The sequence below is a fragment of the Wyeomyia smithii genome, chromosome 3, assembly GCF_029784165.1.
Source record: "Wyeomyia smithii strain HCP4-BCI-WySm-NY-G18 chromosome 3, ASM2978416v1, whole genome shotgun sequence".
Taxonomy (NCBI): domain Eukaryota; kingdom Metazoa; phylum Arthropoda; class Insecta; order Diptera; family Culicidae; genus Wyeomyia; species Wyeomyia smithii.
Window position 1 is genome coordinate 252,230,869 of NC_073696.1, and position 23,497 is coordinate 252,254,365.

The 23,497-nt window shown below is 33.2% G+C and overlaps 1 protein-coding gene across 4 annotated transcripts in view; it reads right to left on the reverse strand.

The window, feature by feature from the left end:
• Positions 1–2,193: 2,193 nt before the first annotated feature.
• The window catches only part of LOC129729349 (uncharacterized), a 52,424-nt gene continuing 31,120 nt past the window's right edge, over positions 2,194–23,497 (reverse strand). Inside the window, exons 2-5 of one of the 4 annotated variants that reach the window (XM_055687867.1) lie at positions 14,923–15,105; positions 14,666–14,858; positions 14,449–14,598; positions 2,194–3,852 (exon numbers count right to left, since the gene is read on the reverse strand). In XM_055687867.1, coding sequence (XP_055543842.1) covers positions 3,228–3,852; positions 14,449–14,598; positions 14,666–14,858; positions 14,923–15,105 — 1,151 coding nt within the window. In that variant the 3' untranslated portion in view covers positions 2,194–3,227. Of the gene's footprint in view, positions 3,853–14,087; positions 14,602–14,665; positions 14,859–14,922; positions 15,106–23,497 lie in introns of those variants that run through there. The other 3 variants (XM_055687866.1, XM_055687869.1, XM_055687868.1) reach the window with 3 other exon arrangements.

The following is a 23,497-nucleotide window of genomic DNA, read 5'->3' on the forward strand; positions in this document are numbered from 1 at the left end:
TATGTGTGTGAATGTTAGGTTTTGAATGTTCGGTATAGATGCGCTATTGGCTACCAAAAATTCATGATTTAGAGTTAAAAATAAATCCAGAAATTTTCAAGAGGTATTTGTTTTCTAAAAATTGAAGTGTTCATGTGAATTTATTTCAACAAATAATAAATTCGAGTGAGAAAAGTTGGGTTTCACCGCAAAGTGGATTATTTCGGGTTTTTTAATTGATTGGTAACTGTGAAAAATAGCAATTAAACAATTGTCTTGAAGTCATTCGGAAATAATGTTGATGGTTACAGAAATGCAGTTGTTGGTAGAGCATTCCCCCACCGCAAGGTTCACGAGGAATTATATGAGGCTGTTTGTGACATCGTTGCATTCAAAAGTGATCGCAGGTGGTAAGCACAGAAAAACAGATGAACCACTCCATGAAAAATTCTAAAAAAAAATCCCAAAAAACCGGACATATTCCGTAAGAGATAAACTTTTAATATATCTGGTAACCATACCCGTTAACTGCGGTCCTCGTGGTTCTGTGGTTAGCGATGTCGGTCGGCTAGTTCTCCCACACGGTTGTGATGTCGCGTTCGATTCCCGATCAGGTCGAGGATTTTTTTGAGCTGGAAATTGCTCGACTCAGCATTGGGGTGCGGTGTATCGTTGTACTTATCCTAAAAAATACAAGATGTGCCAAAAACAATATCGATAACGAATTCTCTCAACTAATCCAGTAGTTGATCGAGACCGCTATTAGCTCTCCAGGCTAGCGAGCGATATTGTTGTTATATCCATTAACTGTTGTTTCGGCCATTTTCGGCTGTTTTCTAAAAACTGAAAACTGCAAATCAAAATGGCATCTAGGGTCGATTTCCGGCCTCTGGATATCATTCTAGTTTCAAAAATACTTATATTAGATGCTATTTGGCCTTGTTCAATAGTTCAATAGTACATAAGTAAGCATCATGAAATAACATTTTTCCGCTTTTCTAAACACGTAACTAATCTTTCATTCGATTGCTGAAAAAAATTAAAATATCCGTTGGAAACTGACTGAGTTATAAGCATTTGAAATGGGGCAGTTTGCACACCTATCCTAAAATATTGCCATAAGAAATAATTCTACCTACATCAAATCCTGAAATGTCAAAACATTTGAAAGCCAAAATAAAAAAAAAACCCAAATTAGGGGCCATCCACATATCACGTGGACAGCTTTGGGGGGGGGGGGGGTCAGTGTGATGTCCACGGTCCATACAAAATTTTTAGAATTTATATGGGCAGTTGTCCACGGGGGGGTTGAAATCGTTAAAAAACTGTCCACGTGGTATGTGGATGTCCCCTTATGCATAGAATAAAAACAGGAAAAAGGTTCTTAAACAGTAGGTGATGTTTGACACCTTTTCTAAATTCAAGATGGCGACTTTCGGTTTCTGAGAGCTTTAGGAGATTGTGGAAAACGTTCGCAAACCTCTCCATATTGGTATTTCCGGAACCAGACCGACACTTAGAATCCAAAACTCGGTTTCCGACTACAATTTGGAAATTCAAGTTGACGACTTCTGATTTCTGGAAAGCTAAGCAAACTAAGGAAAATGAGAAATCATTTCCAAATACATTTCCAAAAATCAGTTATGGTTACCTGTCTATATAAATTGGAAGTACTTCAATATTTGTAGCAAAATATGAGGATGACAGTCCCCTATCTCTAATTTTTTGTATGTATCTCAATCTCATGTCGTAGACAAATCTATAAATCTTTTTTTATAAAAGTCTACATATGTATGAAAAGATTTCCACCAAACTTGACATATGTATTCTTCGTACAAAGGAGATAGCAATAGAAAATATTTTAAAGAAGGAAAAAATAACCAGTGAAGAAGGAAGGGGTTCTAATTGATAAGACAGTCAAGATTTTTCGTACATCGTGTAAACTGTTTCAATGAGTTCGGTGATTTCCAAATCCTCGGTAATAACTCTAGAGACTGGAACATGACGTTCGACGAGATGATAAAAAGCTGGATAAAACCGAGGAAACTGCTCAAAATGACCGAGAATCGATATCCGACGACAGTTGAAATTAAAAAAATAACTAACTTTAACTCAAAATAACTTAGAGAAAATGTTTCTTATAGCCAAGAAAAAGCTCTCCGAAGACGAGGGAGTGGGGTTTCTTTTCTATCTTTAACGTACACCAGTGGGTGATTAAAAATCAAGTACAGCTTTTATTGTTTTGTTTTCATAAAACTGTCATTGCATTCCGGGTGTATTTATATTTTTTAGTATTTTTATTTTATCACTGTCCTGATAAGTTCCGCCTCCTTTCGTATATTTTTTTTTCGATTTTGTTCCATTTTATACTCTACATGCTAAACTTCGTTACAGTCTAATCCTCTTGCTGAAAACTGGTCCATCTTTTTGTTTTTCTTTTTTACTATTGTCACTTTCGTGAATAATTATTTTATGTCTTATTTTTGCAGTTAAATTACTACACAATTACGCGCGCCCTTTCACAATACGTCTTAAATTAGTACCACTTATCCTAGCCTAGCCGTGTGTGCGTGTTGATGTTTTTTATTTTGGGTAGATAACTGGAATAATTTGGGGGGTGATATTTGCCGTCACTACTAAATGGGTTGTTTATCTTTCTCTCTCTCCTCAGTTATTCTCTAGGTCAAATGTGTTTTTATGATTCCGCGTGATTGTGTTATGATTGCAGATGATTGGTGCGTTAGTGCTGGATGGAAAATGATAATGGACTGATGGTGGTGACTGAAAAAGGCTAATGTTTTTTTTTCTGACTCAATGAATGACTGTCGAATCGGGTGCTGCGAATGATTGATGAGTGCTGTGTGCTTTTTAATTAGTTTTCCCGTGCAATGTGTGGGTGTGTGTGTGTGATGAAGTGTGACATGAAGGTGCGATAATTTTCCGTAATGCCGGGTGTTTTCGGGAAGTTCACCAGGTTAATTTTGTGCTTGTCCGCGCTTAGGTGGGAGCACTTGGTGCGGCGCCAAGCGACACCAGCATCTTGTCTGGGGCGGCGGATGAAGCCAAAAAAAAGTCTAGCTGGTGTAGTCCCTCGGAAAACGCCTCGATGGATGTGTGTGTGTTTTTTTTTTTTTTTGCTTTGGGGGGATGAAGGATAATGAAGATGATGATGATTACGATGTTGATGAGCTATGATTACGTTCTGATTATGGAGGGATTTTGTGATTGTACGATTTTAAATGCAGAGCTCAGATTTTAGCCGATCGACTTTCACCGTGAGTAATAGTTTCTCCGAGGACATGCATCGTGTTCGAGTAGGAGGAATCGATCTGAGGAATTACCTTCTCGGCTGGGCGGATGTTTTTGATTAGATCCGACAGTGAGAGGAAGCTCTGGCGTCCGTTATCGACATCCCGATCGGACGCATGCGACATTTCTTCGATTTCTCGGGTGATCTGTTTTAGTTTCTGTTCAACGGGAATGTCATGCTGACCCGTAGTTTGCTCCTCCGACTGGTGCTGCTCCTGTTGGTGATGTTGGTCCTCGACACCGGCCGAGTCGGATTCATCCTGCTGGGAACGTCCCTCGAAATCGTCCTCCTCCTCAAGATCGTGTTCTTCGTCGTCGTGCTCTTCCTCTTCGTCAAGGATGGCTTCTTCGTCGCTACGCGACTCAAGGCTGCCTTCCGATTCGGAATCAGTGCCGAGAGCAATTCCACTTAGTAAGGCTGCCAGAGGTGATGTTTGCTCTACAGGAAGTGATGCCGCTGTGGTGGATGATTGAATTACCGGAATCGGGGTAGTCTGAACTCGGGCTGTCGAAGCGCTGTGGAAAACTCCAGTCGAAGCTGTCGATGAAGTAATTATTGGACGGCTGCAAATTTCATGGAAAAAATGATTAGTAATCAAACAAAACCATCAACATCAACATAGAACAAAAAATTAAAGTTTACAATAGAAGGAAAAGCGACACCTACAAGCCGAGAGAACAACTACGGTTTCATTTTTTTTAAATTTTTTTTTTACTGTTTACTGGGAACATTCTATCAGTGTTCGTTTTCTACAATATAATTATCGCAAGCCAGGACAGACAGAGCACTGGGGGAAGCTTCCGTTTTACGACCGTCCAATTATGCGACACACGGCCCACAGCGGTGCTATTCAGAAACTTCCCCCGTGTTCGGCGCCGTTCGGATGCGCTGTTAGAGAATCCCTGCCGTATCGCTAGAGTATAATGGCTGTCGGATTTATTTGTTTATTTGTGTAATGAACTAACTCCAACCCCACCAACCAATGTTAGCTATAATATAATTGAATTTGTGGTTTTTTTGGAATTGGGTTAGTGAATTTTTCTTCCTCCCAGCAGGTTAGAGCAGCGGTAGTAAGCAAGTAGGTGTGTGTGAGTGAGTGTTTGTGTGCATGTGGAAGGCGGATGAAGTGTGTACATTTCAATAAAGTTGTAATCCTTTAGCGGAAAGCTTGCTGTGAATGCGCTATCCAATTTACACGGAACAGGTGAGAATTTTCGTCCTTCATGTTTCTATGGGGAGAAATACTGCGGATAATGTATGGAAACAAATATGTTGGGGATTTTCAGCAGCCAGCGGCTGGATTCGAGATATAAAAAAATAGGTGGTAAGTAAGGGTTAGTGTTTTTATGCGGTGGCTTTGCAGATTGCTCGGATTTATGCGATAATGGTAAAGCCATTTTCGTTTCAATTATCAAAAGTTTCTTTTGTTTCTGTGCTGGACGCTCAGCAGCAGCATCTAGAGAATATTTGAGGATTAGGATGACGAAACGATTCCAACAAATTTAATTAATTTACATATATCTGCAGTATTAAAAGAGACAAGAACTATCGCTCAACTAAATAAAATTTATCTATCTAGCATTGTTTTTTGATCCTTCATACAACTTTTTAATCTCTTGTTGATTTTTTTTATCGTTCACACAATATTTTGTCTCTTGTTAAATATCGCTGACTAACTGCATATAGCCGAAGAATTTTCTTGGTCTCAACAAAGTTCGAATATTAAAAGAAATTTGAAATAACAAAAAAAAAAAACAGAGATAACAGGATTTGACGTCAAGCAAAATTTTTGTCTGTGATAAAACAGACAGTGAAATGAGGTACATAACCAGTTGCTACTAAAAAATTTCTATTGAAACTTGTTCAAATTTTACTGGCATTTGGGACACTAACGGCATATCAGATGTTAATTACAGTGATCACCCGATTATATCACACCCTGATGATTTTTGGCGTGATAAAATAGGGAGAGTGATAAAATCGGGAAATTTTTAAAATTTTATTTTTTTATTAAAGATGTTAAATCAATAACTAAATACGTAAAATCAGTGATTTTATTTTTTTTTTTTTGAAAATTTATCTGTACAAACATATGGAAAAAGCTGCTGTTGTTTTTTTATAAATCGATATATCTTAATAATGACAAAAGATAGAGAAAAGTTGTCCAGGGATGAATTCGAGAAAACTGTTTGAGCTTTTATAAAAAATATTTAAAAAATTCAATTTGAAATCCTGTACTGAAAAAAAAAATTCAAAAACAAAAAGTGACTATAAAAAATCGATCATCACTATTTTTTTAAAACAATTTTAGATAGATAATTCAGTTGCCTAAAACTTTTCTGAATAAACCTGAATAAATAAAAAACCTAAAAAAATCGATGTAAAGTTGCAAATAAATTACAATTAAGTTTTTTATTCGTTCATGTTTTTGTTTGAATTGGTAAAATTAATTACTTGCTTTTTTGTAGCGCAGTAGCATCAGCAAAATATTAGATGTTCTCACAACACAAAACTTTGCCGAAGACAGCATGCTGATATCTCTCACATATTGCAACCAGAAAAATTTTAAAATGTAAATAACGATTTTTAATGCCTTCTCATAAAAAACTTTGTGTTGCTTGCAATATGTAAGCGATAGAAACATGATGTCTTCTGTAAAGTTTTTTGTTTTGAGATCACCTAATACTTTGCCTAAGACACCAAGCGTCTATCTTTATCTAATGAAAAAGTAAATATTCTATCTCACTTTTAGGAGCATTGATCACCAAGCTTTCTACATCAAAAGATGCGTTTTCAAATATTTTGAAACTTCTCCGAACATATTATACGGCTATAATAAACATTTGTATCACTATTCAAGTATTCGCACGGAAACAGCAAAATGTAACATTGTGCATCGGTTGAATTTTTAATGTAAACTACATCCAGAATGATACACAGAATTATGAAAAATATCTTAAATATTGAAGCGTAATAGAAAATCAGTTCACCCTGACATTTTTTTAATGAAATATTTTATGATGATAAAATCGGGTGAAAATGTGATAAAATCGGGGGCAGATAAAATCAGGGGCAGATAAAATTGGGTACAGATATAATCGGGTGATTACTATACAAATTGCTTCAAAAAATATTCGTAGTAAGTTTTGAAACCAAAAAAACAAATGCGAAAATTGTCCTAAATGGGTATAAGAAAGGTTTAAAAATACTAATAGATGATGGGAAATAGGTTTACGAGCATCTTTGAGTAACCATCAACAGTCTTGCATCAATAAACAAAAAATGTTTTTGCTCGTTGAAAATTGTCCTAAATGGGCAAAAGAATGGTTTAAAAATACTGATAGGTGATGGGAAATAGGTTTTCAAGCATCGTTGAGTAACCTTTTGCAACAATTCAAAACCAAATTTAATTTTGCTTCTGAAAATATTTCTAAATGGGCATAAGAAAGGTTTAAAAATACTGATAGGTTATGGTAAATATGTTTTCGCGCATCTTCGAGTAACCATAAACATTCTTGCATGAATTAAAAAAAATTTTTGCTTCGATTTAACGTAACTCGATATAACGAAACACAAATAAAAATAAAGTTGCCTTATTTTGAGGTATGAATGCATAAACATTAGGCATTTTTTTGAGAACTTTAAGAGAGTTGAGACTATTAAGACATTTGAGACATTTTTGACATTTGAGACATTTAAGGCATTTAAGGCACTTGAAACATTTGAGACATTTAAGACATTGAAGACATTTAAAACATTAAGAACATTAAAGACATTGAAGACATATTAGACATTCAAGACATTTATGACATTTATGACATTTTTAACATTTTTAACATTTTTGACATTTTTGACATTTATGACATTTATGACATTTATGACATTTATGACATTTATGACATTTATGACATTTATGACATTTATGACACTTATGACATTTATGACATTTATGACATTTATGACATTTATGACATTTATGACATTTATGACATTTATGACATTTATGACATTTATGACATTTATGACATTTATGACATTTATGACATTTATGACATTTATGACATTTATGACATTTATGACATTTATGACATTCATGACATTTATGACATTTCGAACATTTTCGACATTGTTTAACATTGTTTGATATTGTTGGACATTTTTTGACATTCTCTGACATTGTTTGATGTTGTTTGACATTGTTTTACATTTTTTTTTATTTTCGCTCATTTTCCGTCGGTCTAGTTCCGCCTCTGTTGTTGTGCCAATCACTGACGCCCAGGGAGGCGACTCCACCTAGGACCCTAACTTACGACCCGTTGATTAACGGACCGGCGCCAACGGATTTACTTCCTCATGCGATGGAAGGCGTGATCCCAGAGATTTTTCGCCTCAGAAAATCTCCCGGTGTCGGCTAGGATTGAATCTAGACCAGTTGGGTTGGTTGTGAGTGGATCACGCCACCTCACAACCATCGACACCTATGTCGGCGGTGGGATTCGAACCCAGGCATCGAGCGTGGTTAGCGGAGGATTGTTTTACATTGTTTAACATTGTTTGATATTGTTTTACATTGTTTGACATTGTTCGATATTGTTTGACATTGTTCGACATAGTTTGACATTTCTGGCATATTTGACATTTTTGACATTTTTTAAATTTTTGTCATTTTTGACATATATGACATTTTTGACATTTATGACATTTTTGACATTTATAACGTTTTTGACATTTTGGACAATTATGACATTTTTGACATTGTTTGATATTATTGGACATTTTATGACATTGTTTGATGTCGTTTGACATTGTGTGAAATTGTTTGACATTGTTTGAAATCTTTGACATTTTTAACATTTTTGAAATTTTAGACATTTTTGACATTCTTGACATTTTTGACATTGTTTGACGTTGTCATTTGACATTTAAGACGTTTTCTTGCATTTTCTGACATTTTTTACATTTTATGACATATTTGACATTAAGGACATTTTTCATATTTGTGACATTTATGACAATTAAGAGATTTGGGACATTTAAAACTTAAATACATTCAATTTTTTTTTAGATATAAGACATTTGAGAAATTGAGGACAATCAAGTTACTTATAACGTTCAAGATATTTTAGACATTCGAATTATTTAAGACGGTCAAGACTTTTTGGTAACTGTAAGGCATGTAAGATATTAAGGACATTCAAGATACTTAAGACATTTGCGGCATATAAGACATTTAAGACATTTAAGATTTTTATGCCATTTAGGACAATCAAGACATTCGAGACATTTAAGACTTTAAAGACAGCCTTAAGACAGCTTTAAGACATTCAAGACTTTTCAGACATTCAGGACACTCAAGACATTTAAGTCGTTTAGGACTTTCAAGACATTTAATACATTTTGATATTTTTAAGAATTAAGATATTTTAGACATCAAAGACATTCAAAACATCTGAAATACATTCAGGACATTTAAGACATTTAGGACTTTCAAGACATTCAAGACATTTTGATATTTTTTGAGGCATTCAAAATATTTGAGAACATTAGGACATTTGAGACATTTAAGACACTCGAAATATTTAAGACGCTTAAGACTTTTGAGACATTTAGGACATTATTGACATTTTTGAGATGTAAGACTTTTAAAAGATTGAGGTCATTCAAGAAACTCACACATTTAAGACATTCAAGATATTTAAAACAATTAAGACATTTGAGACATTTAAGATATTGAAGACATATAAGACAATTATGACATTCAAGATATTTTAGATTTTTAGAACATTCAGAACATTAAAGATATCAAGGACGCTTAGGACATTTAAGACATTTAAGACATTTAAAACATTTAAAACAATTAAGACATTTAGGACATTCAAGATATTTGAGACATTCAAGACATTTTATACATTCAAAACATTTAGGACCTTTAAGATATTTAAGACATTTGAGACATTTAAGACATTCAAGGCATTTAAGACATTTAAGACATTCAAAACATTTAAGACATTAAGGATATTTGAGATATTTGAGACATTTAAGACATTTAAGACAATAAAGACATTTAAGACATTTAAGACATTAAAACGTTTAAGACATAAAAACATTTGAGACATTTAAACACTTAGAACATTTAAGACATTTTATACATTCAAGACATTTAGGACATTTAAGATATTTAAGATATTTGAAACATTTGAGACATTTAAGGCATTTGAGGCAATTAGAACATTCAAGACGTTTAAGACTTTAAAAAAAATTCAGGCGTTTTGGACAATTGAAAAATTTTCAACATAATTAACATTATTAAAATTTTTAACATTTTTAACATTTTTAACATTTTTAACAATTTTAACATTTTTAACATTTTTAACATTTTTAACATTTTTAACATTTTTAACATTTTTAACATTTTTAACATTTTTAACATTTTTAACATTTTTAACATTTCTAACATTTTTAACATTTTTAACATTTTCAACATTTTTAACATTTTTAACAATTTTAACATTTTTAACATTTTTAACATTTTTAACATTTTTAACATTTTTAACATTTTTAACATTTTTAACATTTTCAACATTTTTAACATTTTTAACATTTTTAACATTTTTAACATTTTTAACATTTTTAACATTTTTAACATTTTTAACATTTTTAACATTTTTAACATTTTTAACATTTTTAACATTTTTAACATTTTTAACATTTTTAACATTTTTAACATTTTTAACATTTTTAACATTTTTAACATTTTTAACATTTTTAACATTTTTAACATTTTTAACATTTTTAACATTTTTAACATTTTTAACATTTTTAACATTTTTAACATTTTTAACATTTTTAACATTTTTAACTTATTTAACATTTTTAACATTTTTAACATTTTTAACATTTTTAACATTTTTAACATTTTTAACATTTTTAACATTTTTAACATTTTTAACATTTTTAACATTTTTAACATTTTTAACATTTTTAACATTTTTAACATTTTTAACATTTTTAACATTTTTAACATTTTTAACATTTTTAACATTTTTAACATTTTTAACATTTTTAACATTTTTAACATTTTTAACATTTTTAACATTTTTAACATTTTTAACATTTTTAACATTTTTAACATTTTTAACATTTTTAACATTTTTAACATTTTTAACATTTTTAACATTTTTAACATTTTTAACATTTTTAACATTTTTAACATTTTTAACATTTTTAACATTTTTAACATTTTTAACATTTTTAACATTTTTAACTTATTTAACATTTTTAACATTTTTAACATTTTTAACATTTTTAACATTTTTAACATTTTTAACATTTTTAACATTTTTAACATTTTTAACATTTTCAACATTTTTAACATTTTTAACATTTTTAACATTTTTAACATTTTTAACATTTTTAACATTTTTAACATTTTTAACATTTTTAACATTTTTAACATTTTTAACATTTTTAACATTTTTAACATTTTTAACATTTTTAACATTTTTAACATTTTTAACATTTTTAACATTTTTAACATTTTTAACATTTTTAACATTTTTAACATTTTTAACATTTTTAACATTTTTAACATTTTTAACATTTTTAACATTTTTAACATTTTTAACATTTTTAACATTTTTAACATTTTTAACATTTTTAACATTTTTAACATTTTTAACATTTTTAACATTTTTAACATTTTTAACATTTTTAACTTATTTAACATTTTTAACATAAAAAACATTTCCAACATTAAAAACATTTTTAACATTTTTATTTTAACATATACATATGTCTCCTTTCTAATTTATAAAAAAGGGGAATTCCATAAATGTTTTCCTGAATATTCTGGATCTGGCCATTTTGCTCTTCTAGTATATTTTTATTCACTACTTATTTTTGAAAAAGTCTAGTGTAAAAATGGCATTGGTGATTTCACATATTTTTAGAGCCAGAACGGTTTGTTTAACCGGTGTGACGTTTTCGGTAAAAGTTTTAGATTGCCTTTGTCTCTCCGATAAAATATACTTGAAAAAAAAAATTTACAGCAAAACAATCGACCAACAAATTTTAAAATTTATAATGTCAGAAAGCTAATTATTTTTAATCTTTTTAGCTGCGAAAGTTGGGAACAAAAAAGGTAAAATTTTTCAAAATAAATACAAAAAAAAATTAAACACAGAACGGTTTGTTCGATTGGTACAATGTCTTCGGCAAAACTGAAAACAGTAATTTTGTCTTTCCAGAAAAAAATACAGTGAGGCAAAAATATTTGAGAAAAAAATACAAAAATATTATTATTAATTAATTATTTATAATTATTAAATAAATTATTATTAATTATTAATATTAATATTAATCTCGAACATAGTGGTTCATATATATTGCACATGTTACACGATCACGACTGTCTTATAATGGCCGCTACAACTGCACGCAAAATTTTTACCTTTCACCTTCAAGTCACAACGAATAATCTTCTTCTTGGAACAAATTTGTTACTTAAAAAGCAATTAGCTTTATCGCCACTCACAACACAATAGGGTAAGAAACGGCTTAAGCAGTAGCGCCTATTTTAATCAGTCGAAGAAAACAGGCCTCAAACTCCTGCATTTTGATCAATATCGACAATTTCAATGATGGAAACGAAAACTTTGATTGTCTAGCTGCCTCACGAATATAAGTAATACCGTTAATCACAAAGAAATCTGTGAACAATTGCAATTGAAACAAATCGACCTTTATTGCAGCCATTCAGGAGCCACTTCGGGTGCTGAAAAAAAAACGCCTGCAAAACAGATGGAAACTGCTTAAAATAGGTTCGGGGTGATTGGAATAGTGTCCCTCGATTCGTAACTTTGATTGACGATTGTCAAAGTTTGCTAACTTAGTTTTACAATCTGAAAACAAGTTCTGATAGAGAAAACGATAGCGAACAGATTAATATACTACTGTTTGAGTTTCACCCAACACATTTCGAATATTTCGTCTGAATACACAGGCGGTTCCTAAAGCTGCTTAATATATGTTCCCTACCCTACATGCTGTCGTATATTTTGCAGATGTTACTAGTTTTTTTTCCCCTCCATTCATCCGGTGTACGTGTATCAGTTTGATCGTCGCTCACACGGAGTAGAGAGAAAAATTACAAAAGCTGCCAGATATATTTTTTTCTGCACTGAAAAAAAATCCTATCACGATCTTTAAACTGCTTTAGAGAAAAAAAAAACACAGTTGCTTTCATGCTAGCGGATGCAAACTAAATACTCATCGCTTCATGGAAGCCTAACGGATTTATTATAGTTTTTTTCCCTTCCTCAGATAGTTTTTTTTTTTTTCAAAACTTCATCGTGTTAACCGCGAGAAAGAAACTGTTTAAAACCTGTTTAGTAGTACAAACTCGTGTCAATCTAGGAATCTTGGTCGTGATTCCTTTTTGTTTATTACTTCCTGTGTGTAATGCGTGGTCATAAGACACAAAAAATAATAACTTGCTCAAAAGTAACTAAATCTTCTCATTTCGTTTTGGGTGCATATTATAAAGCCCACTTTTGAAAAATCTGATTTTTTTAACGACAACTACACAAAGTTAGCTTAATATTGGTAGTTGATTGTATTTGGAAAAATTGAGAAAAAAGGAAATAAAATTTACTATTTTTTTTAATTTTTTGTTGCAGTGTCTATTGATGATAAAAATATTTTTGGAGACAAAATGGTTTGTTTAATCGGCACAAAAATACTCTGTATTTTTTTTATTTTTAATGAAGCATTGTAGAAAAGAATCAGGTTTATGAAAATTGTATTTTCTCTGATGTTTTATTTATAGTTATATTTTCGTGTACTTTTCTTTTTTTTTGTCCGCGATGTGTATATTTTTCCGACAAAATTTTTATCTACAACTTTGACAGAGACGTCACACCGATCTAACCGATTGATAGCATTTCTACATAAGCTCTTCTCATAAATAAGTTGTGATTCAAAAAATAATAATAGTAAAAAATGACATTTTCAACCAATAGAAACATCTGTGCAAAGTTTCAGCCAACAAAAAATGACAATTAAAAACAACTTTCTATAAAATTGCTCATTAAACAGAGTTTCGTTAAATTTACAAAGTTATTTGTCCATTAAATAGTTTTCAAGCTGCAGGTTGAAAACTGACCTGATTTTTTTGCAAATTGAAACTGGACTCGTGCAAAATAAAACATAAAAGCTATTATTTTCAGATTTCAGATGAATTCAACAGATTCGGGGAACAATTCTCTGCCTGTCTAGTTCACTTACAGACCGGGAATTGTGTGCCGCCGTCACCGCCGCCAGTGCGGGCGGATTTAATGGATCGAGTCGGAAACATAGGTGGGTGTGTTCGCTGTGTTACACCAGACCAGGTAATGGCCTGTGTGAGTAGGTGTTAATCCATGATGTTGTTGAGACACGAGTGGCGTTAGTTTTTTTTTATAATTGGAAATCAACTGTGCGTTGGTGACGGTAATGAAATGATACAGGTAGGACTTGAAGGATTGCGAGGTACACCGTTTCCCGGGTGAAAAAAAAGAGAGGAAATCAATGCTACAATAAACAACGATAACAGTTGCGATAACATATAGATGGTGGAAATGGCGTTAGCTCACCTATTGGTGGAGGAAGTTGATCATTGTATTTTTTTTTTTTGCTAGCGGAAATATCTCTACAAGTTGATGTTTGTTTTTATTTTGTTTTCGGAATCGTACAAATGTTTGCTTTTAGCGATTGCCTTTGCTCTATACATATCATATTATCACACTCTCTTTTTTCCTCTCTCTCTCTCTCTCTACTCATGCCGATTGGGATCCTGAGGCAAACGGCTATTGTTTGTTTAGGATTTATTTTTTCACTATTGTTGTCTTTTCAACACTCGATGATCAGAGAGCGCAGCTTTCGAGTCTACATTTGTTCGTATAGTTTAGTTTTTTATTTGTTTTCTATCTCTTTGAGGAAAGTTGAGTGGGTGGTTTGCTACTGTGTGCTTTTCGCTTGCACAGTGGGTGGTTTATCAATTTCGCTGTTAGTGACGTGGTTGATTGTTTCGTAGGCTGATGCGATTGTGAGCGTTTTCGATTTCAAAAGTGGTTTTTGTTTTGTTTTTGTTTGTTTGAATGAATAATTGGAACTATATTTACCCCTGCGCCGATGAAACCGGGATACTACCGTAGTTGTAGTAGTAGCATCTGGTCTGCTCGCAGATGAAATCTTTTACCGCCAGACAGTCCTCGGGTTCCCACCGGAGCGAGGGTGCCTTCAGGTGGACGCAGGCTCGCTCGAGACCGCTGCTGCTGCAATGGAAACGGAAGGTTAGAATAGTTTCAGACGGGAATCTCTTCCATCAGCAAAGAATACCTGTCACGTGCGGTGCGCTGAGGTGAGGTGTTGCTGTTGTGATCTAGCGGATCCAAACCGGCAGCTGATGCGTCCATGGTTGTCGATTCGAAATAGTCGAAGGTCGCATTGAACGGCAGTCCGGTGCTCATCCAGAGGAACATGCTCGTACCGAGCCGATTACCGGACGTCCAGAAGTTGTACTTACTGTAACCTGTGGAAAGATTGGCTCAGTTTGATCTTTTTAGTTTTCGCACCAATAAGATATGGTTTCCTACCGGCATTGGCCAGATACTGGGTCATCGATTCCACCTTCTCCTTGGTTTCGAACGATGCCAACTGGAGACCCAACGAGCGGCAGTACTGGTAGGCAAGGAAGTAGTTCAACTCCGGCGAGTAGGGATTCATCCGGCTGACGAAGTACTGCACCCCATCGAGCTGAATCGTGGTGATGCGTTGTCCTGTTGGTAATGAAATGAAGGTAAAAAACTCTTTAATTATACGGAACCAATTTCAATAGAAGATGTTGTAGAAAAGTGAAAATTGTTCTAAAAGTTTGTTTAAAAAGATGTAATATATCAAAACAAATTGTTTAAGGTTGAAAACCTGGTTTAAGGAAGACATGTCGGCATAGTTTCAGATCGAAATGAAAGCTAGACCAATGGAGCTCCAAGACACACAACAAAATAACACGTTGTATCGTGTTGCTGCTTGGAAGGAAGACAATCAATTTATTCTTGTGTCGGATGGAAGCAGATAGCGGGAAGTGCAGTACTCGAAGCCACGCAACAGTTCATTACGTTACGTGTTGCATATTACAGCTGTGCCACTGGGGGGGGACAACAAAATTCGTGGTGACATTGATTGGTGATAGACATGAGAATGGAGTTCGAAATCCTGTTGTGAAATCAAATTAACAGTCTTTCTTAATTCTGAAACGAATTCAGAATTTTCAGCAGAACACACCAAGCTTTCAATTTAAATCGGATAAGTTTTGTAAAAGCCGCTGTTTATACACAGTTTTATTGAGTTGTAATGAACATCAATCTTTTGCCATTTGATAAAAATCTAACGTCTTGCAAATAACACTACCCACAGCTCCACTGATTATCGCAATACACAGTGTGAATATTGTAGTACCCCACAAAGCCCAGCATAACCTAAAATGGTCAGAGTTGTGTAACTCTATCTCTTGGTTCCGCAACCTAGAGAGTTGTGGTCTTCAGAAAAGTTATTCAGGAGGTCAAAGGCTTTTTGTTGGTGCAACTTTTGGTTTGAAATTCGACCACAGCGCTGTACTAGTATATATTTATTTTTGAGTATTTTGTACTAAATTTATCTCGTGAGTCCATCCACTTGAAAAACAGCGGTTTTCAGGATATTTGTTCAGAAGTTCATGTGTTTTTGGTTTATGGACAGTTCGGTTGGAAATAAGGTTACCAGCTGGCGCTAGTGTATGTTTAGTTTTTTTTTGTGACTCTGACCGACGACCGCAAATTTCTAAATAAATTGAGATGCGTTCACATAAGGGCCATGGAGTGGCAGACTTTTATACTAAACTGTCCACCAACCAGAAGCCTTTGACATTTTTTAACAACTTTGCTAAAGGCCGCAATTTTAGACCTATGTTGTAAGTGGCTCCACCTTTTTTTTTTTTCAAGTTATGACATTTTTCATTTTCGCAAGACGCAAAGAGATTTTATTCCGTATGTGATATGATTGTACGAAACATAAATCTCATTTCTTATTGTCAAACGGTGGAATTTGACGATGGTGTGGGTTGCATATTGATACTGATTTGTTTGAGCAAAAACAAATACATAGCGACATATATACATATGAGTCATTCCATATGAAGTGTACACTGTACATGCCACTTGGACACGACCATCACAGCTTTTGCTCAAAGTTGGGGGAATTTTTCATCTACTGTCATTTTGGAAAAATCCCAATTTGGGTATCGATTGAAATACCCCCCGCTCTCTAGGACCCCCCTCTTTATTGCAAAGTCACGCAATTTTTGTCAAAAAACTCTTTTTTCTTTTTCTCACAATTCATAGACGTAAAATGTCCGAAAATTACTGATAGATAATTTTTTAAGAAAATAAACCAAGGAATCCAGAAAAAATATAAGTTTTGACCGGAAAAGTTGCCAGATAAATTATTTTTGTATTTGAAAGCTAAATTTACATTTTTTTGCGAATGCAGCCATTTTTATTTTTAATTTAATAATTTCATCGTGTTCCTTGGAAAATTTCACATAAGAAACAACTATCATCCCGAGGTAATATGAGCCAATCTCGAGATATGACATTTTTACGAAAAAAGTTGTGAACGTCGTAATTATTTTATTTTATAATTTATAGACGTGAGACAAGCGAAAAATAATGATAGGTGAATTTTGAAGAAAATGACCCAAGAAATTCAGAAAAAATATTGTTTTTGGTAAGAAGTGTTGCCAGATAGATTATTTTTGATTTTTAAAATTAAATTTGCATTTTTCGGCCAACGCAGCTAACTTTATTAAATTTGATGGTTTCATCGTATTTCTCGGAAAATTTCACGTAAGAAGCACTTACCACCCCGTGGTAATATGAGCCAATCTTGAGATATAACATTTTTACGAAAAATTAATTACGAAATTCAGAACTATTTTCGTAAAAATGCTATATCTCGAGATTGGCTCATTTTACCTCGGGATGATAGTTTTTTGTTATGTGAAATTTTCCAAGGAACACGATGAAATTATCAAATTTAAAATAAAAATGGCTGCATTTGCCGAAAAATGTAAATTTAGTTTTAAAATACAAAAATAATCCATCTGGCAACACTTCCGGCCATAAATAATATTTTTTCAGGATTTCTTGGTTTATTTTCTTCAAAACTCATCTATCACTATTTTTCGGGTGTCTTACATCTATAAATTGTAAAAAAAAAATTACGAAATTTACAACTTTTTTCGCAAAGTTGTTATATCTCGAGATTAGCTCATATTACCTCGGAATGATAGTTGTTTCTTATGTGGTAATATGAGCCAATCTTGAGATATAACATTTTTACGAAAAATTAATTACGAAATTCAGAACTGTTTTCGTAAAAATGTTATATCTCGAGATTGGCTCATTTAACCTCGGGATGATACAGTAAAGTCTTTTTTTACACGGTTTCATTTTACACGATTCTTTTTTACGACGGTTTTTCAAATAACACGATTTTTTTTACGTCGTTTTCCCAAATAACGCGATATTTTTACACGGTTTTTTTTTTGCATGATTTTTCGTCTTCGCGTAAAATTGTTATAGTAAGTAGCAGTAACGGTAACAAACTATAATAGGCTGTTTTTTACACAGTTTCATTTTTACACGGTTTTTGTTTTACAAGATTTTTTTTACGACGTTTTTCCAAATAACGCTTTTTTTTGCACGGTACGTAGAATCGTGTAAAAAAGAACTTTACTGTAGTTGTTTCTTATGTGAAATTTTCCAAGGAATATGATGAAGTTATCAAATTTAAAATCAAAATGGCTGCATTTGCCGAAAAATGTAAATTTAGTTTTCAAATACAAAAATAATTTATCTGGCAACACTTCCGGTCAATTCTTATATTTTTTCTGGATTCCTTGGTTTACTTTCTTCAAAAATCATCTATCAGTATTTTTCGGACATCTTCGTCTATGAATTGTAAGAAAAAAAAAGAGATTTTGAACAAAAAATGCGTGACTTTGCAATAGACAGGGGGGTCCCACAAAGCGGGGGGTATTCCAATCGACACCAAATTTGGGATTTTTCCAAAGTGACAGTAGATGAATAATTCTCCCAACTTTGAGCAAAATCTGTGATGGTCGTGTCCAAGTTTGTGCTTTTTCGTGGTCACTTCGTATGGAATGACCCATATATTAAACTCAAACAGTGCATTAGGTTTATCATTCTGACGACCGTGCTAGGAAAAGCAGCTCAGTTCTGATTGGTTGATATTTACGTTACAATAAGACTTGACAATTTTTTAGTGGTATAATAGTTTACGTAATCGAGTTACAATTTTCTGCATTTGGGCGGATGTTTTATCAGTTTTCCAATCGATTGCGATCCCAAAACGAATGATATTCGTTAAAAACTAACCGAGTGATAAGTATTTGAAATTGGACATGATTCTCTATGGGACCATTCATTAATGATGTCACGCATTTAGGGGAGGGGGAGGTTTTCGATTATTGGGACATGTTGTGACGTAGGCAGGAGGGGGGGGGGGTTTGCTTGGGTGTGACATCATATTTCAACTCAAGAAAAAAAATTAAATAGACACATAGCTACGCCACAGAATTCAATTCAAAACTATTAATGATACTGGCATCATTCATAGTTCTACAATCCTTTTTTTTGCTTAAGATTTGCTTGAGATAAAATAAATGCCTTTTTTACGTTTTAAAAGCATAATGTTCGTTTAATGCTATTTTACCGTGCATGTTTATTAATGAATGACAGCGCAATTTCATTCATTTTTTCAATCTTCCACAATTCTATAAAAATTGTGACAAAACGTGAATAACAATGCTTGGCTATTGTAACATGTGTAGAAGATTTGGATTGCGAATTGATTGAAGAAGAGTAACAAAATATGGAAGGAAGAAATGCAGCTGCAGTTACTGCCTCGGCTTTCTATGTTGTCGACATGCGACTCCATCAACAGAATCCTTGGACTAAGGATTATAGTCCTTTCTAATTATCTTTCATAATCTTTTTCTCCTTTCAGTTTGAATTATTCTCTCAATAAATCATTCTAATTTAGAAAAACATTCATTTTCACAAATTTCTCAACTTTTAGACAAATATAACCAGAGAAAGGGGATGGGATGGGGAACGATGGAAAGATGTTCTCTTCCGAAAAGTTGTGGTATGAAATTTTAACAAATTTTTAAATTTAATTTATGTATTTTTTCAAAAAAATATCTATTTGTCTTTTTCATAAATCCAAATCTCTCACTATTGTCTAGAAGTCATCCATTGACAACTCTTGTTATAAAAAACATTAGTCTTTTTCAAATGTTAGTCCAAATAAATTTTACCAAAATAATTAAAAAGATAATTTATGAGACACGGCCGCAAGGTTAACTGGAATGACGACGGTCTGTCTTTGGTCAACGTATTTCTTGCATCAGGTCTGAGAATACACTCGATTGGAGTTAATCAATTTGATGGTGTGAAGCAGTAAATTTTAGTAATAATTCTGTTCAAACTCTCTTTTTTATTAAATTATTGTAAAAAAATCAATTTTAATGGCTTCAAATGAATATACATAGGGTAAGGAACGGCTTAAGCAGTAGCGCCTATTTTAATCAGTCGAAGAAAACAGGCCTCTAACTCATGCATTTTGATCAATATCGACAATTTCAATGATGGAAACGAAAACTTTGATTGTCTAGCTGCCTTACGAATATAAGTAATACCGTTAATCACAAAGAAATCTGTGAACAATTGCAATTGAAACAAATCGACCTATATTGCAGCCATTCAGGAGCCACTTCGGGTGCTGAAAAAAAACGCCTGCAAAACAGATGGACACTGCTTAAAATAGGTTCGGGGTGATTGGAATAGTGTCCCTCAGTTCGTAACTTTGATTGACGATTGTCAATAAATCTTAAAAGGACGGTAGATTGTAGTTTTCGAAAGCTGGACACTAATTAAAATATGCTTTCTTCCCGTTCTCTTCGTAAGCAGAACACCTACCTTGGCAATAGTGTCACCGGATGAGGTTTATTCAATTCCTCATCATTGTGGATTGTCAAATGCAGATAACGCAGGATTGTTCTCGTTTCATTATCTTTAGCAGTGTTCCCCGTCAATTTCAATAATTCGGCAGCAAGATGCTACATTATATCCGCAAAATCGACAAGTACTCCAGCACCAATGCGCATAATTTCCATTACGCAACAGATGGTAAATTTGACCTACCGCGAATTAAAGCTCAGAACGAGATGAACTGGAGTTGTCTTCTACTTGACTTTGCCTCTTTTGACACAACCATACATTGCACATTGGGCCAGAAATGGAATCTAGCGGTACAAAATTATTAGCGCTCTTAGGGTTTGACCAATCGGTTTCCAATCTTCTACAAAGTTTCTTGGTGTAGTTGGGGCTTCATTTTGAATGTTTGAATTTGTTCGGAATTTAGCCACGAAAGTGGCGTTGCGATGCAAACTTTTTCCACTTACACGTTAGAGCTTTGCAATTTTCAGCAAAGTTGTAGATCTTTTGATTCTATGAAACTTCACAGAACACACCAAATTTCGGACTCTTCAAATTTCAGAGATATACGAGTTTTTATAAAATTTGTCTTAATTTCACGTTTTATTGTGATAATGTTATGAGTTCACTTGAATGATTTCTCACAATTTTTTTCTCGTTAGAAATTGAATAACTACGTCGTTTTCTACTAAGTTCAGATGTTTTTGAAGAACTTAAGTGAAAATATTACAGAAAAAAATACATAATTTTGTAAATTAGATATTCCATAGGTTATCAAATATTAGCAAACGATGATTTTTTCTAAAAATTGTCCATCAAAAAAATCTTCATTTTCTGAAATGTTGGCAGAGGTGTTTTTTTGTGTTTTTGTGTTATTTCAGTTTAAGTATAACCATAGGTTTCATAAAAAAATGCAATTGCTATGTATTTATTGCATAGAATACACGGTCCAGTACTCTGATACTCTATCCAACCTATTAGCAGTCTTTGGTAAAGTTTCTTAGTGTTATAAGAACTTCAATATGACGTACAGTTAAGTTCGCGATAATAAAGATTTTTTGATGGACAATTTTTAGAAAAAATCATGGTTTGCTAATACTTGGTAACGTATGAGATATCTAATTCACAAAATTATGTTTTTTTTTTCAAATTTTGTGTAATACTTTCACTTAAGTACTTCATAAACTTTTGAACTCGGAAGAGAACGACGTAATTATTCAATTTCTGTCGAGAAAAAATTTGTAAGAAATTAATTCGAGTGAACTCATGAAATTATCACAATAAAACGTGAATTTCAGACAAATTTTATAAAAAAAATTATAATAATTTCGTACCGCTAGATTTGGGATAGATTCCTGGCCCAGTGTGCATTGTTACTTGCAAATTCGATTGAACGAAATAACGAAGGGACAATGACTACGAAGGGGACGAACTACGATTCACACTGTTTGCAGGTAGACAAACAAACACTATGTGCGAAGTACTTTAGTTTTTCGTTAAATGTATACCAACAAGACCCGAAGACAAGCGGCAAAGCAATCAAGTTCAGACTTCCGTACGTTTGCTGTTGCCAGAATGGCTAGCCAAGTACGCTGGGTCCAAAGCTAAAGCTGTTTCGAAATACACTAGCTCCCACTAGTGAATTGATTCATTCTTTTTGCCAAGTACAAAGTACTATCGGACCTTCTAGGGGTCACACACATGTTCTTGACGCAAAGTTGAATTTTCTGACCTTGCTGATTATGGAATGTGTGACCGTAATACTTTAATTTAACTTTTCTCATTTTTGCTCATCAAAATGCACTTTTTTTTGTAAAATTTATGACAAATTTGATAAAAACAACTCTGCCGGACACATCATTCTTCATCTGCCTATTTGGATGGTATTTTGTATTTTTTTACAATCTTCAACTTTCTACTATACTGTTTGCCATAAAATAAAAGATCCTATTTCACTGAAAAATGTTCATTTTTATATATTGTATTTTTTTTAGTTATTGAAGATTTTGATTAAGTAATCCACTAATTTACTAATATCTTCAAAGTCTGCAAATATCCACAGACCAAACCATTTTTATGTTAGAGTAGAATTCAAAGTTCAAAATTCGTTTCTCACCTTAGGTAGATAAATCACAGAATTGTAGGTGCTTTAAATTGAATAACAATTATAAAAAGCTCTAAAATTTATTCTCGAATCAAAATAATTTCAACCACGTTTTCGCAGCTTTAGAAAACTTTATGTGCGGTGTAGGTGATAGAATGAGGGAATCCGAAAAGAGGGCTGAATGCGCTGCACACTGTTTAAAGGTATACAAACGGAGGATGGGCACGAGGTACATTAGTTTTTCGTTATTCAATAAATGCGTTTGATTATCGAGCTAGTTCTAGTTATCTAAGTTAGAAATCAGTAAGTGGGCCATTTAGTAATATGTTACACAGATTAAACCCTTCCGTTCTTGCAACGATACAACTCGTTTGATATTTAGGTTAAAAGAAATGCTGCCAGAAATAACGAGAAATGGAGAATCAATAAAAGAAACAGAATTGCCTGGTGTCGCTATTGTGACAACGCTAAAGGCACTTCTTAGAACATAGAAATCAATTGAGACTGCGTTCTTCTTTGCAAATGAAATTGTTTTAAGAAAATTATCACTATCAGCACAACGCAACGAAACGTTTTTGGCGAGTGATAGAAAAATAATAACTACCTAAATTGAACAAATTGGAGCTGCTTGAAAATGTCATTGGTGTGACACAATAACGACACCGACAAGTTTGTTTAATTGATCTTCATTGTGGATTGTCATTTGCCGAAGACACGAGTTGATTCCAATTTTCTCATTATTTCTGCACTCACTACAAACAAGCGAACAACACATATTAAAAGCGAATACACGGTACCAGCGCACGAACAACCAACAATTAGCAATGTCCAAACGGCTGAAAACGAACGCACCAGATGCGGACAGAATCACTAGCATGTCCGAACATGCTCAGCAGTGCTCAAACATGCCTGTATGACGGTGTTTCCCACACAAACGGGTTATCCAAAATCTAGCGCTGTGAAAGGTGTTGCCATTCCAACATATTAGATTTGAAATCACCGCCTGCT